The 16,997-nt window shown below is 35.3% G+C and overlaps 1 protein-coding gene across 1 annotated transcript; it reads left to right on the top strand.

Moving 5' to 3' along the window:
* Positions 1-1,215: 1,215 nt before the first annotated feature.
* LOC129245754 (YY1-associated factor 2) lies at positions 1,216-10,252 on the top strand. The gene is made up of 2 exons (XM_054884121.1): positions 1,216-1,808; positions 8,377-10,252. The coding sequence occupies exons 1-2, from the start codon at positions 1,670-1,672 to the stop codon at positions 8,691-8,693; spliced, it is 456 nt and encodes a 151-aa protein (XP_054740096.1). The 5' UTR covers positions 1,216-1,669; the 3' UTR covers positions 8,694-10,252.
* The last annotated feature ends 6,745 nt before the right edge of the window (positions 10,253-16,997 follow it).

Here is a 16,997-nt window from a genome sequence, read left to right as displayed (position 1 = left end):
CACACCTCCATCCGATGGTCCAAATTTTCGATGACGCTGAGGCATAATTGAGGTTCTATGCCGTTAATGTGCCGAATTATCTCATCCTTTAGCTATTGAATTGTTGCTGGCTTATCGACGTACAACTTTTCTTTCAAATAACCCCAAAGAAAGAAGTCCAACGGTGTCAATCTCATGAACTTGGCGGCCAATTGACATCGCCGCGACGTGAGATTATTCGGCCATCAAATTTTTCGCCCAAAAGAGCCATTGCTTCGTTAGCTGTGTGACAAGTGGCACCGTCCTGTTGAAACCACATATCGTCCACATCCATATCTTCCAATTCGGGCTATAAAAAGTTCGTTATCATCTAACGATAGCGAACACTAACCTAAAAAATACGGCCCAATGATGCCGCCGGCCCATAAACCGCACCAAACATTCACTCTTTGTGGGTGCATTGGTTTTTCGGCAATCATTCGCTCAAATGCGGCAAATCTGCTTATTGTCGAATCCACTGAGGTGAAAATGTGCTTCATCACTGAAGATGAAGTGCGCGATATGCATTTTAATTTGAACGCCCGTTTTCATAATAAGCCTGAATAACTTTAACACGTTGCTCGATTGTGTGTCTTTCCATGGTTCAAATTGAATTAGTCTGAAATTGAAAAATGTCAAATAAAATGCAGAAAACTCTTGACATTTAGGTGTGGTTCACATTCAACATCGGCCCTTAAAATTTAACCACTTTTTAACTAGGTTTTGCTCTCTTTCACGAAATAAAACGAAATGTCCCCGTTTCTGATGGAGTTGTTTTCGAAGAAAAGTATTTGTGTTCTTACAAAGTTCTTCTTTTTCATATAAATTCAAGTTTGGCTTTTGATGACATTTTGGAAGAACTGTAATGTCCAGATTCAAATGAGACTTTCGATTTGTGTGAAAGTAATATTTGTGCATATTATTTTTAAGTGGTGAGGCTATGTTATTTTTGTTACTACTAAAAATGTGCTTCAACTCTTTGGGAATTTGCGCGTTTTTTCTTATGATGTGCATAATTGATCTCTTTCCCGATTTTTGTGGGAAATTTCACCGAGTGAAGCTGGCATCTCTGTATTGCATTGCTAATAAAAGTGCTGCCAAACTTCAAAGAACGCAGAAGCGTCATCTGCTGGTAATTTATACGTTTCTTATTTACCGCTCAAACGCGAATACATCTCTGCATCTTGGACCAATTGTCATCGTTTGACATTCTCCCAATTGGAAGAATGCATATTTTTCGCTTTTGTTCGCCACTTTCAGCAAATTTCTCAATTTATGTGTGTGTTGTGTGGAAAATCGACATCGGATGCAAAATTTTTCGAAGCGATTTTCATACGAATTTCGTGGCTGCTGTGAAATACTCCATAAGTCGATAAGTGTTTTAAAAAGCGAATAAGAAAAGTGGTGTGACGGGCATAAAACATTTAAATTGGTTTACTTTAAACTGAGCACACAGCGCTCTGGTGATTGGGAATTTTTTGAGAATTTGCATCTTCCTCTGAACTTTAGCATAGTTACATATTTAAAGACACCAAAAAAAAAACACCAAGAAAGAGCAGTAATAATAGTTGTTGAAGCGGTGGAGCAGCTGAAGCAGCACCAGCCGCAAAGGCAGGAACGACTTTTATATAAACGGCAGCGATCAAGGATTATGGATCACAAGAAATCTCCAGTAAGAAGACAGAAGCGACAATCGAAAGCGATCGAGGAAAATTTCTGGGACTGCAGCGTCTGTACGTACAGAAATACAGCTGAGGCATTTAAATGCCGAATGTGCGACGTGCGGAAAGGTGAGTGACCCCTATACGAGTACGAACCTTACATATTCATGTGTACATAAATCCCAACGTACATATGTACATACATATGTGTGCATCATATACCGTCAAAGTGATTTCCAATGGAGCAGCAGCCATCATCACATGTGCCAACGGCACAATTTGTCTAATAATACCCACACACTTTCCACTTTCCCGGTTTTGCCAGTTCTAGAAATAAAGCACAGTTAATATTTGTGCAAGCTACTTAAGGCTAATGTGTGAGCAAATTCACCAATGTTTGGACAATCGTAAAACACATGACGACAAGTTACTACTATTTATTTAGCTCATGCATTATAATTTAAGGTAGGAACGAGCGGTGCACAACAAAGCTTTGTAATGGGGCTGAGGCCAAACGCTGCGTTGGCAGCAATAGCGCAATTGGAACAGTGACAGGCGGTGGCAAGAAATAAAATACATTGAGCAGCTTTTATGGCTGTATGGGAATGAGGTTGTGTACACGTAAATCAACTGGGTCGACTGCGCTGTTGCTTAACGCCGGCGCGTTACTTTGGAATATATATAACAAAAGTGATAGCATCAAGGGAGTGGTGGGGCGGCGATAAGTGGTGTAGAATTGGGCTGAGTGTGCATTATCTACAATTGGCGTCACATTGCATTACTGCCGCTGTTGCGGTCTAATCTATTGCCCATACACGAGTGATTATGTTGCCGTATTATAACTGCGAAGTACATACATATGTATGTATATGTACATTAAAATGTTGAAATTTTCTCACTTGCGCTTTATACTTTTATTGCATTCCTATTATTTTCTTATTTCACTTTTTTGTTTTGTATGTGTTTGGTGTTGCTGTCAACTAAAGCCATCATTTGCATATCTTCTTTGGTTAGCTATTCTGCTTCATCATTTCTGCCAAGTTTATTTTTTCTTTCTTGCGAGAGCGCTTGGGGCTCTTTGGTACTGTTGTTGGTAGAGTCGATGCCGCTCCAAAAGAGGGAGATAAGTCAACAGTGGGAAAACAATTGCACCGGAGCATAAGATAAAAGGGAATCGCAGCAAAAATATGGATTTTAAGGCTGAACTGTATGACGGCCTTCTCAAAGGCATACTGAGGCCATTATTACGGTTTCCTTAATGCTACTATTTGCTTGTTTTTATTATTCTGATCTCTGAAAGCTCAGGTATATGAGAGACTTAGCTTAAACCGTTCATGTAAATGACGTTATTAATTTTTTTTTTAAGTTTTTGACAGTCGCATTGAAATTCACTTGAAAGTGAATACTTTCTATTGAAATATGATCACAACATATTGAGTAATATTTATTTAAAAAATTATTAAATAGGCGCCGTACGTTTAGACTTCGTACTAAATAATGACAATAAACTTTGCTGGCATACTGAACTTGACATTTTTTTAATCCAAAGCAAACAAAGTGGTTACATCGAGCAACTCCAACATAAATATATAATATATGTAGGTTGACAGTCAAGCGGCAATAAAGGCAATTAACTCATATGAAATTTTATCTAAAAACGTTTTTAGGACCAGGGAAGCCATAGAGAGACAGCCATAGCCGCAGGCAGACGGTTTGCAGGAAACAAAATTGTAGATGAAATTGCCAAAAGAGCTGTTTACATATAATTGGAACAAGAAAACGACATACTGAAGCCTTTAAATACGGTATACAATAACATCGGACCACCATCGTTTCCACGACAGTCGGATCTACGTTACGAGGATCCGGATTTATATCCGGCCAAAGACTGTCACTCCAGCAGCATTCCCCGTATATAAGTATGGGAAACATGCTGCATCAACAACAACATCGGACCACCGGATAGACAGGAGGTGGAATAATCTAGTCACTTACACCACCGCGAAAATCAGGTGTACACAGAATGCAGATAAATACGCCAGATTCGTACTAGCCCTGTCTAGAAAGGAAAGCAGAACTATCGTAGGTCTGACAGGCCAGAATTTGTTAGCGGGACACGCATACAAGATGGGAAGTGCAAGCAATGAAAGCTGCAGATTTGGCAATGAACTAGCAGAGAGAGAAACTCTTGAACACCTTCTAAGTTCTTGCCCTGCATTAGCTAGAACCCGAATGAAATGTTTGGGAACTCTACAATACGAGTGGTTAGAATGTCGCTCGGGGTTAGAGCTTCAAAGCTTACTTAGATTCGCAAAAGACGCAGGCTTATTACAAGAAGTCTACTATAAGGAAACGTAAGAGTCAAGCTCCATCTGGTGCCACTAAGGACCAATAGGTCTATGTGATCAGCCAGATCAACTTAGCCTATCCAAACCGAAATAAATTGATTTTATCCAAATGAATAACTATTTCAAATTGTGATCTGTGTACTTCGTTGCCATTGGCTGCTCGGTCGGCCATGCAGGACAAGAATCATTTCAAATTAACTTTTCTAAAATCACGTTTTGTGGAGGATTATTCCTCGGCAAACAACTGGAATTTTTACTTTGAAACGTATATGCTTTGTAGCATTAAAATTAGTGCGCTTCTGGTTAATTATAAATCCGGAATAATAAAAAAAAAATTGGCGCATACACTTCTGTTAGGTTTTTGGCCAAGCTCCTCTTATTTGTGAGATGCGTCTTGATGGTTCCACAAATGGAAGAACTTGTAGTTTAAAGCCAACTCCAAGCGGAAAATTGTTTTTATGAAAAGCTTTTTCATGGCAGCAAAACACTCGGAGGTTTGCCATTGCCCGCCGAGGGGGACCGCAATGAGAAACAAGTTTTTTTATTATTTGATGTTCATGCATGGAGAATCGAACCTACGCACTCCCGAATGGTAGTCACGCACCTAACCATTCAGCTATGGCGGCCGCTGTATAATATATGTAAATATAAAATGAGGCAATCTAGCATTTTATCATTCTTGATGACAAATTTACAGCAATTTAATTTTGTGTTCTAAAGGAAGGTGATTTTGTTCACTCCGTTGCAGAATAAATTGTCGTAGAAGGGCGTTGAATGAATTGTTGGTTGTTGCTGTTATTGTATCACCATAAACATTCCCTTTGTTTGCCCGGAAATGCTGCTTAAGGGACAGCCCTTGGCCCGGTATAAATAGGAGTCGTTCCAGTTACGTGGAGGGAGACGCTAATGAGAGGTTGATGACAAGCGGATCCTACGCGAAACATTAAAATAAATGGCGCCGAATACACTCAACTGCTTCCTCATGGAGTCTGAACTAAGTAACATAGTAAGTTCTTGACTGTTAACTCACTTGCCTGCCGATGTCAACCCCCGCCGCCTATTTGATTTCCTACTGAATGAAGCTAAACTTCAATTTCTAGTGTCTAGAGAAGCCATGCGTCTTGCGACAAGAGTGCCACTTTTTTTCGTCAACTAAGAAATTATATTTGAAAGCGACGGATAGCGGAGTATCTCTCCAGATTGACCCGCCGAGAGAATTGTGCCAAAGAACGAAGCCATTGCAGATTAGTGATCCGCATTTGGTACGACTTGGTGCATTATATATTATAAATTAATTTAGGATTATTTCATAGATTCGTGTCGCAAATTTGGGAATTCAGAACTTTTTTCTCGCGCGCTGATTTTCGTGGCAATTTCAAATAGAGGGGCGAGAAGTAGAAGGATCATCATCTTTGAAAAACGTTAAAAAAATACTACATAATTTGCAAGTTAGTTTTGTTATCTCCCTCTACTACATTATTCTCTTTCCTTATGCCTCTCTTAAGCTTGAGCCATCACACCAAAAGGGGACTTTAGCCTACTCAGCACTTCAAATCAAGTAATTTCAATTATGGAACAAGTAAATAATGTTAATTCAACCTCAATTTTTAAATTGTCTGACGTTTTTTAGTTTAGGAGGCGCGTCAACCCCAAAAGTTTTGTTGTTTCTACTGTCATCATTTTACTTCGAGTCAAGAATGATAGAATACAAGATTGAGCCATCTCAACCCCGTGACGTCGACACAGAAAATAAACAAACTAACATAAGAGCACGTGACGTTGGGTTTTGGTAGCATTGATGAGAAAAAACATATTTTGATCAGAAATTTGGCCAGATTTTATGTAGGCAAGTAGGTCAAATGGTTGAAGTACCACTCTGATACTCACCAAGTAACACTAAAGCACAGTTTTGATACCATTGTGAGACCTCCAAAGTGCAGATATCAACACCCAACCAGAGACGTTGATTTAACGGAGAAGATTGATGGGATTTAGGCTGGCGTACTGCCCCAGGCTGTCGAAGAAAGGAGCTCCCAGTGACCGTAATTGTCTAGCTGCCAAACCCGGATATTTACAAAGAAAGTGCTCAATAGTCTGCTTCTCTGAATGAGGTTCCCACAACTTTTGCAATGGAGATTAACTGGAAAGCCTAGTTTTTCCGCAAGTGTGCCAACTGTCCAGTGGCCGGTAAAGGCAGCTACAAGTTTGGAAATTGAATAGCGTTGAGTCCTCCGTCTATTGCACTGAGGCCACTGGGGCAGTTTTATTGGGTTCAAATAGTTCTTTGCTTGCGCACTATATTTTTAACCGTTCAGAAACACGTTTCTGTAAGAAATCGACAAAATGGCCCATTGATTCGAACCACGCGGCTCGATTGGTCGAAAAAAGTGGTCGAAAGATTGGTCGACAAAATGCGGAACAGTGAGAGAAATAGAATGCAAACTGATAGGGAATGTGTGGAATTGAAACAAATATTTTATTTGGCAATATTGAAAAAAGTAAGCATGAAAACAAAATTGTGCATACAGAAATTTTCTTCTTCTTCTTAATTGGCGCGATAACCGCTTACGCGATTTTGGCCGAGTTTAACAAAGCGCGTCAGTCGTTTCTTTCTCGTGCTAACCGGCGGCAATCGGACACACCAAGTGAAGCCAAGTCCTTCTCCACCTGATCTTTCCAACAGAGAGGAGGCCTTCCTCTTCCTCTGCTACCACCAGCTGTTACCGCATCGAATACTTTCAGAGCCGGAGCATTTGTATCCATTCGGACGACATGACCCAGCCAACGTAGCCGCTGGATCTTTATTCGCTGCGCTATGTCGTCTAAAGTTCATACAGCTCATCCTTCCATCGCCTGCGATATTCGCCGTTGCCAACGTGCAAAGGGCCAAAAATTTTGTGCAGAATCTTTCTCTCAAACATTCCAAGCGTCGCTTCATCGGATGTTGCCATCGTCCACGCTTCAGCGCCATACGTTAGGACGGGCATGACGAGAGTCTTGTATACAGAAATTTTAGTATTGATAAAAATCTATTAATATATTTTTTTAATATTTTGGATTTCGTTGTGGGAGAAGATTGAGCCGCCAATGACAAGCTGAAACGACTGACACCCATCCATTAGCCTACTGCCGTTGTTGTTGCGTGATCCGCAGCCATAAACGGTTGATAAAAACTATTTTTTTTATTTACTTCTCCAAAAATGTGCAATCGTTTCTTCTTGTGCTAAACTCCCATATTGCAAAGGAATACACTACCAATGGCTCTACAGGATAGAGCGTGGCATCTTTGGATATCCGTTGCAGCCGTTGTTAATGACCGGCACCAGCCGGATTCATATCCGGCCTAAAACTGTCACTCCAGCAGCATTACAAGTACATACATGTATGGGGCCCATTTATGCTGCTACAACAACAGCAACAAAAACCACTTCATTCATCAGAAGCACTGGAACTATTTCTTAACACTTCCCATGCAAGTACGGGGAGTGCTGCTGGAGCGGCAGTCCTTGACCGGTTCCGGTAACGTAGAACCGAATGTGCCCCCGACGTCTATAACTTGGTAGCTTATTGTAGTAAATTGTATGCTCATACAAAGCAAGAATTTAGCAAAAAAGTTGAATAATTGCAGACTAAAGAATCTGTGTTTTTAAATCCATAGTGGGAAATGGGGAAACCATCAACAATCTCTGAGTTAAACTAAGAGGCCAAAAGTAAACTTTCATAGATTACAAAACGCTGGTGACAGTGAGATGTATTGTCACCACCTCAAGGTCAAGTGAGAATGTTGACCGACAATAGGCTTCTACTTTTCGCCAAACATAAGAGGCTGAGCAAGTGGCGAATAGATGGAACAACTGGTATAAATGAACATATCTTGGCAACGCTGAACAGTTATTTGTGAAAATAGTGGATTATTGTGAGTGAGTTATAACTGTACTCGCTAGGGGCGAAACTTGCTCGATAACTTGCATGCAAGTTTTTCGTCAAGTTAGTCGAGCAGAAACGTGGCGTATAGAAGAGGCCTAATGTTTCATTTCATTTGGTTATGGAAACCCTTTCTTATCGGGTATTTGCACTGAAATGGAATGGAACACGTCCTTGACTACCACAAGTGTCGATCAGTTTAGCACATGTTATTTACAAAAACACATCAAGTGAGAGTGGTGGCATCAGTGCAACGACAAGTCGACTATTTCCAACGCTAACTTGAACAAGAAAAGTTACAGAGACGCGCTAAATAACAAACGCACAAAGCCACTGTAAAATTTCGTTTCGAAAATACGCAATTACTTTTTATTTAAAACTATTACAAGAGTGTTTTTATTAAAATGTTACAATCTTTATTGCAGGAACTTCCACACGCAAGCCACGCCTAAATTCAGCACTCGTCGCCCAACAAGCTGCCACCTTGCCCGGAGCATCAGGGACCATGCCCAACGGAACCAAATCTGCATCGGGTTCGCGGCACAGCGCCGGACACGAAAAGAATAAACACAAAAAGTACCCAGCCCGTTTGAAGAACGTGGACCGCTCGACGGCACAAACGCGTGAAGTCACCGTCAATTCGGTGACAGTGTTCATTACCGAATATAAACCCAAGCCAGTGGGCAGTCGACGCGAGTCCAGTGAGCAGAGTTTTAGCGAAAGCAATGATTCGCGGAGTTAAATTCACTTAGCTATCACCGAGAATAGGCAACAATTGAATTCAAATAGCAAAAAAGATATTATCATCGTATTTTATTAGATAAGTTTATAAGAGAATTGACACTGTAACTAGGCAAAAAACACGATTTTAGCTAACCAAGGCCACGACGAATATATAAAATGTAATATTTGCATTTGCGAGTAGTTTTTTGTAAACGCGTTTGTTTGCATATGACTGTTGCTGGGCACAACCACAACCACTATTGGAACGTGCCGTCAAGTCGGAGTATTGCATTATTTGTTGGAACATTTTTGTACATCAACGAATTTGAGTTTTGGTATTGAAGCATATGAAAACAAAAAGAACAACAAACAAAACAATTATGATGTGGCACGGACTCATAAAAGGGGACTTGTGCTCCTCCTAAAAAGTGCATCAAATATATACTGTGCTGCAACACTGCCTTCAGTTCACGGACTAGATGTAATAGCCAGGGCATTTCACTTAGAAACAACTTTAAATGGCATAGAAAATAGTAAAGTAGCAAATAAGTACACCGAACAAAAACCGTAAATGATAAAAATGATAACCTAAAGCAACCGCGTCTTAAACATAAAAAAGTAAAAAAGAGAAAAAAAAAATAAGTGACCAGCAGCAACACCCGAAACAATAAACGGCTCATAACTGGCAAATCCCTATGACCACGCCGCAGCACTCCGCATACGAATGAACAGCATCCAACCTATTATATGTTTGAGGTTTCACGTGTTAAGCATGAAATATTTTATTGGAAATCAGCTAACATATTTTGTTAGTACTATTTTTATGTAACTTAATGGCTTATCGTAAAGTTATACAAACCTTAACAGAAAAAAAAAACAAAAACGAAAAAACTTCCTGTAAGAAAAACATTTATTCCACATACTTTAGTTTATTTTGTATTTAGTTCATAAGTGTATAAAATGTTTCTGTAAATTTCATGTACAAGTACAACAACTATCAATTATTGTATTTAATATTAAGTTGTTAAAGCAAAACTAAATAGTTATCATAGTCCCTGTGCATATTTGTAAAGCTATTGTAAATAATGTAAGCGTATTTTAGTTTTATTCTACATGAAGTCGACAAAGTCCTAATTGGTGTTGAAAATGTAAACTCATTTAACTACTTACAAATGTGCAAAAAGCTGAGAAACTTCAGTACTTTTTATTGTAGGAAACATTTTTTTTTAAACGCGTGCAATTGAACGCTTCAAATTATATAAAAATTGCCATGACTTTCGAATCTACTAAACGGCTAATGACTGTTACTTCAGCAGCATTACCCAAACACTTTTCGGTAAAACCAACAAAACAACAAAAACTAAGTTGAAAAATAATCAGCAAAAATGGCATTGAAAAATAGTTAGCAAAACTATTTTTTAATTTGAATGAAAGTTTTTTATTCGAAACTCAAACATTTACTTAAAAATAATCAGCATAAATATTTTCGAATATGAAAGAGTACCAAAAATATTTTTGAATATGAATGAAATTTTTTTTATTTGAAATTCCTAAATTTAATAAAAAATAATCAGCAAAAAAAATGTTTATATAAATGCAATTTTTTTATTTGAAATTCAAACATTTACTCAAAAATAATCAGCTAAAAAATATTTTTGCATATGAATGAAATTTTTTTTATTTGAAATTCAAACATTTACTCAAAAATAATCAGCAAAAAAAAATTTTGATATAAATGCAATTTTTTTATTTGAAATTCAAACATTTACTCAAAGATAATCAGCTAAAAAATATTTTTATTTGATATTCAAGCATTTAATTAAAAGTAATCAGCAAAAATATTTTTGCATATGAATGAAATTTTTTTTTATTTGAAATTCCTATATTTAATTAAAAATAATCAGCAAAAAGATTTTTTATACAAATGAAATTTTTTTTATTTGAAATTCAAACATTTAATTAAAACTAATCAGCAAAAATATTTTTGCATATGAAAGAATTTTTTTAAATTTGAAATTAAAACATTTACTTAAAAATAATTAGCTAAAAAATATTTTTATTTCAAATTCAAGCATTTAATTAAAAGTAATCAGAAAAAATATATTGGCATATGAATATAATTATTTTTATTTGATATTCCTACATTTAATTAAACAAAATAATCAGCAAAAAAATTTTTTTTATGAATGAAATTTTTTTTATTTGAAATTCCTACACTTAATTAAAAATAATCAGCAAAAACATTTTTTATATAAATGAAATTTTTTTATTTGGAATTTAAATATTTAATTAAAAGTAATCAGCTAAAATATTTTTGAATATCAATGAAATTTTTTTTTATTTCAAATTAAAACATTTAATTAAACAAAATAATCAGCAAAAAATTTTTTATATAAATGAAATTTTTTTATTTGAAATTTAAATATTTAATTAAAAGTAATCAGCAAAAATATTTTTAGATATCAATGAAATTTTTTTTATTTCAAAATAAAACATTTAATTAAAAATAATCAGTTACAATATTTTTGAATATCAATGAAATTTTTGTATATGAAATTCAAACATTTAATTAAAAGTAATCAGTAAAAATATTTTTTAACTTGAATGAAATTTTTTTTTATTTGAAACTCAAAAAAACTTTTTATATGAATGAAATTTTTTTATTTGAAATTCCCACACTTAATTAAAAATAATCAGCAACAAGATTTTTATATGAATGAATTTTTTTTTAGTTGAATTTCAAACATTTAGTGAAAAAAATCAGCAACATTTTTTTTTAATTTGAATGGAATTTTTTATTTGAATTTCAAACATTAATTAAAAGTAATCGCAGAAATATTTTTGAGTATGAATGTTTTTTTTTTTTTTATTTGAAATTCAAATATTTAATTAAAAGTAATCAGCAAAAATATTTTTAAATATCAATGAAATTTTTTTTTTTTGAAATTAAAACATTTAAATAATTAAAAATATTCAGTTACAATATTTTTAAATATCAATGAAATTTTTTTATTTGAATTTCAAACATTTAGTGAAAAAAATCGGAATTTTTTTTTTTAATTTGAATTAAATTTTTTATTTGAAATTCCCACACTTAATTAAAAATAATCAGCAAAAATATTTTTGAGTATGAATGGTTTTTTTTTATTTGAAATTCAAATATTTAATTAAAGGAGTTTTCTGGTCTAGACGCCTTAATTTTAGGTATTTTTAAAACTAAGATAAAAAAATGAAAAAAACATTTTTGCTATCCATTTTTTTATGGTTTTTATTAATATTGGAAAAGTATAAAAAATTAATAAATTACAGGGCCGGCGGAGTGGGGGCTACATAAAAAACGGTGTTCCATGGCTGACATGATTCCAACCCTTGCACTAATCTAAAACAAACAAATTAAAAAAAATCTTCATTAGTTAGGATGTCGCTAATGGATTACGCCAAATCAAAGAAAAAAATCACAAAATGGCGTCGACTTAAAAAAAATTTTTTTTTACCCTTTCTTTTACCTTTTCAATTTTTTTAAAAATACTTCAAATTTAAATTTTTCAAAATCCGAAATAGGCGCGATAGACAGATGTATAATAAAAAATTCTTATCAAACTTCAAAGCGATCGGTCAAGTAGAACTTGAGATATCATGACGACCATCTAAAAAAAAAGTAGTTTTGAGAAAATCGCAATAGAATAACTTAGAATAGAATAAATAAAGGGTGTGTGGGATACAAAAGATGTTCTGGAAAGGACGAGCCCTCAAGTCGTTTGGTAACATCTGCCGTTCATTGTGCGATTCGCTCGACTCGGTCGGCTTAGGGCATATTTTTAAAGGTCTAACTTTGAAAATATGCAAAAAAAAAAGAAATCGATTTTTTCAAATTTCTAGACCAGAATACCCCCTTAAAAATAATCAGCAAAAAAATTTTTTATATGAATGCAATTTTTTTAACATTTAATTAAATTCTTTCGAAGTTACGTATATGACTTTAACGCCGTGTAAACTATTTTTTATATACAACTTTATACAAATCAGTAGTAGAAACTGCCCTAGTGGGTATTTAATGGCTTTCTCATAAAACGCAAATGCTATTTTCAATTTTTCAAAATTCCTACGTAAGCGTCCCTGCTGTTGAATGCTGAACGGGCAAGCGTACATATAAAGCAAGTTTCATACAAAATAGCAAAATAATTTTCTTTTAACAAAAAAGACTGATTATTCATATGAAATACAGATGAGAATGTTTAAGTTTTCGTTTTAAGGCATTGTTATATAATCTAATTGAATACGTCGATGCGTTATTTTCTTTCAAATGAAATTTTACATCTCTTATAATAATAATTGAATGCGAAAATTATAAAAAAAAAATCAATATAAGAAATTTGTATTGTATTAAGAAAATTAGTATTATTATTTTGTTACAGTAAGCGAAAATCTGTATAGAAGTACAGTTGCAGTCATGAAAATACGGGCACCAGAGAAATTGCCATTTTACGCTGGTAAATGAAAATTTTTGTAGAATTTTTTTTTTGTTTTGTCAAATAATCTCGCGAAATAGCCTATTAACGCTTTTGCATCAGCGCTCGAAATGCGCGATGTACTCAAAATACCTTGCATCGGCAAGACTATGAAAAAGAATCTTATGGGACTACCAAAATTATTATTATGGTACTTTCCTCAAACTTCTGTCTGTCTGCCGAGGGGCGACCGGTCATAAAAAAGCTTTTTCTTCATTTTGGTCTTTCACCGAGATTCGAACCTACCTTCGCTCTCTGAATGCCGAATGGTAGTCACGCCAGACTAAAATAGTTTTCCGCATCATGAAAGTAAGAAAAATTGCCATATTCTTGACTTATTTCAGTCTTACCACTCAGAATCTCATAATAACCTTGTGGCGGCTTAGTATGCAAAAATACCCAAAAACCCCGATTGGCGCACCATCGACCGAAGATTTGGCAATACTTATATTTTCCCCCCATAGATTAAAGAATTTTGAAATTCTCTTCTTCTTTCCCTTTTTCCTGACGCTATCAAGCAAAGCGGTTCGTTCTAAAAGAAGAAAATTCGAAATAATAAATATAATCGTTAGGCATCGCCTAACTGAAACTAAAGCCATTTCAATGCAGGACGCTATTTTACACACTTTTTGGGTGTTTGGCCGAGCTACTCCTCCTCCTATTTGTGGTGTGTCTCTTTATGTTCCACAAATGGAGGGACCTACAGTTTTGAAACCTGGATTGAAACAGTTAATGTCGACGCCAAGATGCTTGGGCTGAAAAACTGAAGGCTGTCTGAGAAGGAACGAGAAGTATCTTGAGGGTAAAGCCAACAATGATGATGCCATTTTTAAGCAAATTGCTTTTTATGAGGAGCTTTTTCATGGCAAAAATGCACACGTAGGTGTAGCATTGCCTGCCGAGGGGCGACCGCTAGTAGAAAAAACTTTTTCGATAATTTTGGTGTTTCATGCATTTTGTATACCGTCCATCATTTTGGCGCGATACAACTGTGTCGTCTCTATCAAAACGGCGCTTCAGTGCTACTTGAGGAGTGCCAGACTGGCACTTCAACCATTGCACCCAACTGTGTCGTCTTGAATGATGATGTTATTTTTCGAAAAAAATCAAACTTTCTTAGAGTAATCGGCGGTTCACTGGCCAGTGTGCAGTGTACACTCCTCAACAAAGTGAGTTGTCCAGGGGGGGGGGGAGTAAATAATTGGCGCGTGCACTTCTGTTAGGTATTTATGCCGAACTGCTCCTCCTAATTGTGGCGTGCGCTTTGGAGGGACCTACAGTTTTAAACAGACTCCGAACGGTCAATGGCTTTTATGACTATAAGTGTGACTTAAAGGGTGATTTTTTAAGAACTATAGGAAAGTTTTTCAAAAAAACACACGTAAAATTCAGAAAAATGCATGCAATTTTTATTTAAATCGATCAGTCCACATAATTTAATGTTTGAAGATTATTTCATGCAAATGTTGACCGCGACTCTTTCTAATGCTTCGACCGGTATCTTACATATAAATGCTTTAATGTTGTCTTCCAACGCGTTAATTGAAGCAGGCCTGTCTGAATTGACATGAGCTTTAACGCAGCCCCACAAAAAATAATCTAAAGGTGTTATATCGCACGATCTGGGTGGCCAATTGACAGGTCCCGAACGTGAAATAAAATATTCACCGAACTCGCCTCTCAACAAGTCCATGGTTACGCGTGCTGTGTGGCATGTGGCGCCGTCTTGCTAAAACCACATGTCATGCAAGTCAAGCTCTTGCATTTTGGGCAAAAAAAAGTTGGATATCATTTCACGGTAGCGCTCACCATTCACAGTTACGTTAGGATTCGCAGCATCTTTGAAGAAGTACGGTCCAATGATACCTCCTGCCCCTAAACCGCACCAAACTGTGACCTTTTCTGGATGCATTGGTAGCTCTTGCAATTCTTCTGGCTGATCTTCACTCCGAAATCGACAATTCTGCTTATTTACGTACCCATTGATCCAAAAATGAGCTTCGTCGCTGAACACAATTTTTCGATAAAAAAGTGGATCTTAAACTTTCTTAACAGAACACGCATTTTTATAATAAAATTCAATGATTTGCAAGCTTTGTTGGTTTGTAAGACGATTCATGGTAAAATTATAGACCAAACTGAGGATGTTTGACAGTGAAACAAAACACAAAACGTGCGTCAGCTGTTTAAACCAACTGTTTAAAAAGATAATAACTAAAAAATCACCCTTTAGATTTCCTTTTACATTCAATTCTGAATGGAGCTGCTTTTGATATAAAAATGTATTTTTTTTTTTTTTTTGTTAAAAAAGTATTCCAGCCTTCGAATCTTAAAGCTGCTAAACCTAGTGGAATCTCCTAAGTACAAGCCTGTCCGTATTTTGATGGCCTCAACTGTACACAAACTATTATTTTTGAAATATGTATTCTAATTTTTTTTATATTCCCACTAAATTTGTGTAATTAAATGATTATCACTTTAAATAAGCATTTAGTTAATGGTGTCTAAGTTGACTAATTTTTTAATGTAGCTAATAATTTGTTTTTTAATATGCATAAGTACATCAATTCGTTTGTTTAAATTTCGAAATATCAATTATTTTGTACTGTACGGCTAGCAGCCGCACCGAGCGAAGCGTAACTTGTTTTGTAATTCACTATTAAGTAATTTTTAATAAAAGGTACACTTGTTTCAATTTGTATTATATACATATGTACATACACATATACATAGACATCTATTTTGTATTTGTTTTTTTTTTTTTTGTTTTTGTTTTTAAAGAAATTTGTTCCAGCAGCGTTGCGCAACTTAGTGAATTATGTGTGGCAAGTGTGAAGTGACCTTGAAGCATTTCTCAAGCCGAATTCTAGTTGTGTGTGTGCCCCCAAACGTAAATTATAATATTTTCTTTGAACTCATTAAGCGCTTTAACTATGCTATAAACGATTTATTTTGTTTTTGTTTTTATTTATAATTTTGTAAAAAATTGTCCTAGTGATATTTCGTGCTCCCGCAACCAAACAAGAAAAGAGAAAAGAAAAAAAAAACAAATAAATAAAATACCCCATAAACAACGAACAAGCGCCGATAGTATGAAGAAATAGTGAATTCTTTTTACCAACACACAAATATGCATCTGTATTTGTAATATACGCGTGTGCGTGTGTGTGTTATGAAACTTTGTATTGACATTTTTCTAATGAAAATTTTGCCTTCTGAAAAATAGCGTTAAGTTTTGTAAATCAATAAAATCAACATTTTGTATCAGACCGGTTTACGAGGCCTACGCACTGCATGAAGGTGTTTGTGTGTGTAACAACCAATAGCTTAAAATCCATTTAAATATACATGAATACATACATATACAATAGACAGCGGAAATTACAGAATTCAATACCGAAAAAATAAAATAAACCAAAAAAATTTACATTTTTCTTCTAATTAATTTTTCACAAAATTAAACTGGCCTTTTGCAGTATTATTTATTTTTTTGGAAATGTAAAAAATTCTCTAAACATCTAATTTGAGTTTTGGAATTTCCATAAAAATAAAAGAACAAGCGGCATAAACTTGAAGAAATAAAATTGCATGACCTCTGCTAAAAACTGTTTTCAGCCACATCTTTTGGCTCTTGGCACATGTCTAGGGATGGCAAGATGAATCAAATGAAGTAATTCAAGTAATTAATAATTCAAGTAATTAATAATTCAAGTAATCGATAATTCAAGTAATCGGTAATTCAAGTAATCAGTCGGCGGCCGCCGTAGCCGAATAGGTTGGTGCATGACTACCATTCGGAATTCACAGAGAGAACG

Source organism: Anastrepha obliqua, chromosome 4, assembly GCF_027943255.1.
Source record: "Anastrepha obliqua isolate idAnaObli1 chromosome 4, idAnaObli1_1.0, whole genome shotgun sequence".
Classification (NCBI taxonomy): domain Eukaryota; kingdom Metazoa; phylum Arthropoda; class Insecta; order Diptera; family Tephritidae; genus Anastrepha; species Anastrepha obliqua.
The sequence above is the reverse complement of the archived record's forward strand: the minus strand, read 5'-3'. Positions and strand labels throughout refer to the sequence as shown.

Excerpts from the sequence above, each read along its gene's own strand:
- LOC129245754 (XM_054884121.1), top strand. The coding sequence starts at position 1,670 with ATGGATCACAAGAAATCTCCAGTAAGAAGACAGAAGCGACAATCGAAA. Across the intron at positions 1,809-8,376 it reads AATGTGCGACGTGCGGAAAG|GAACTTCCACACGCAAGCCA; the intron begins GTGAGTGACCCC and ends TCTTTATTGCAG.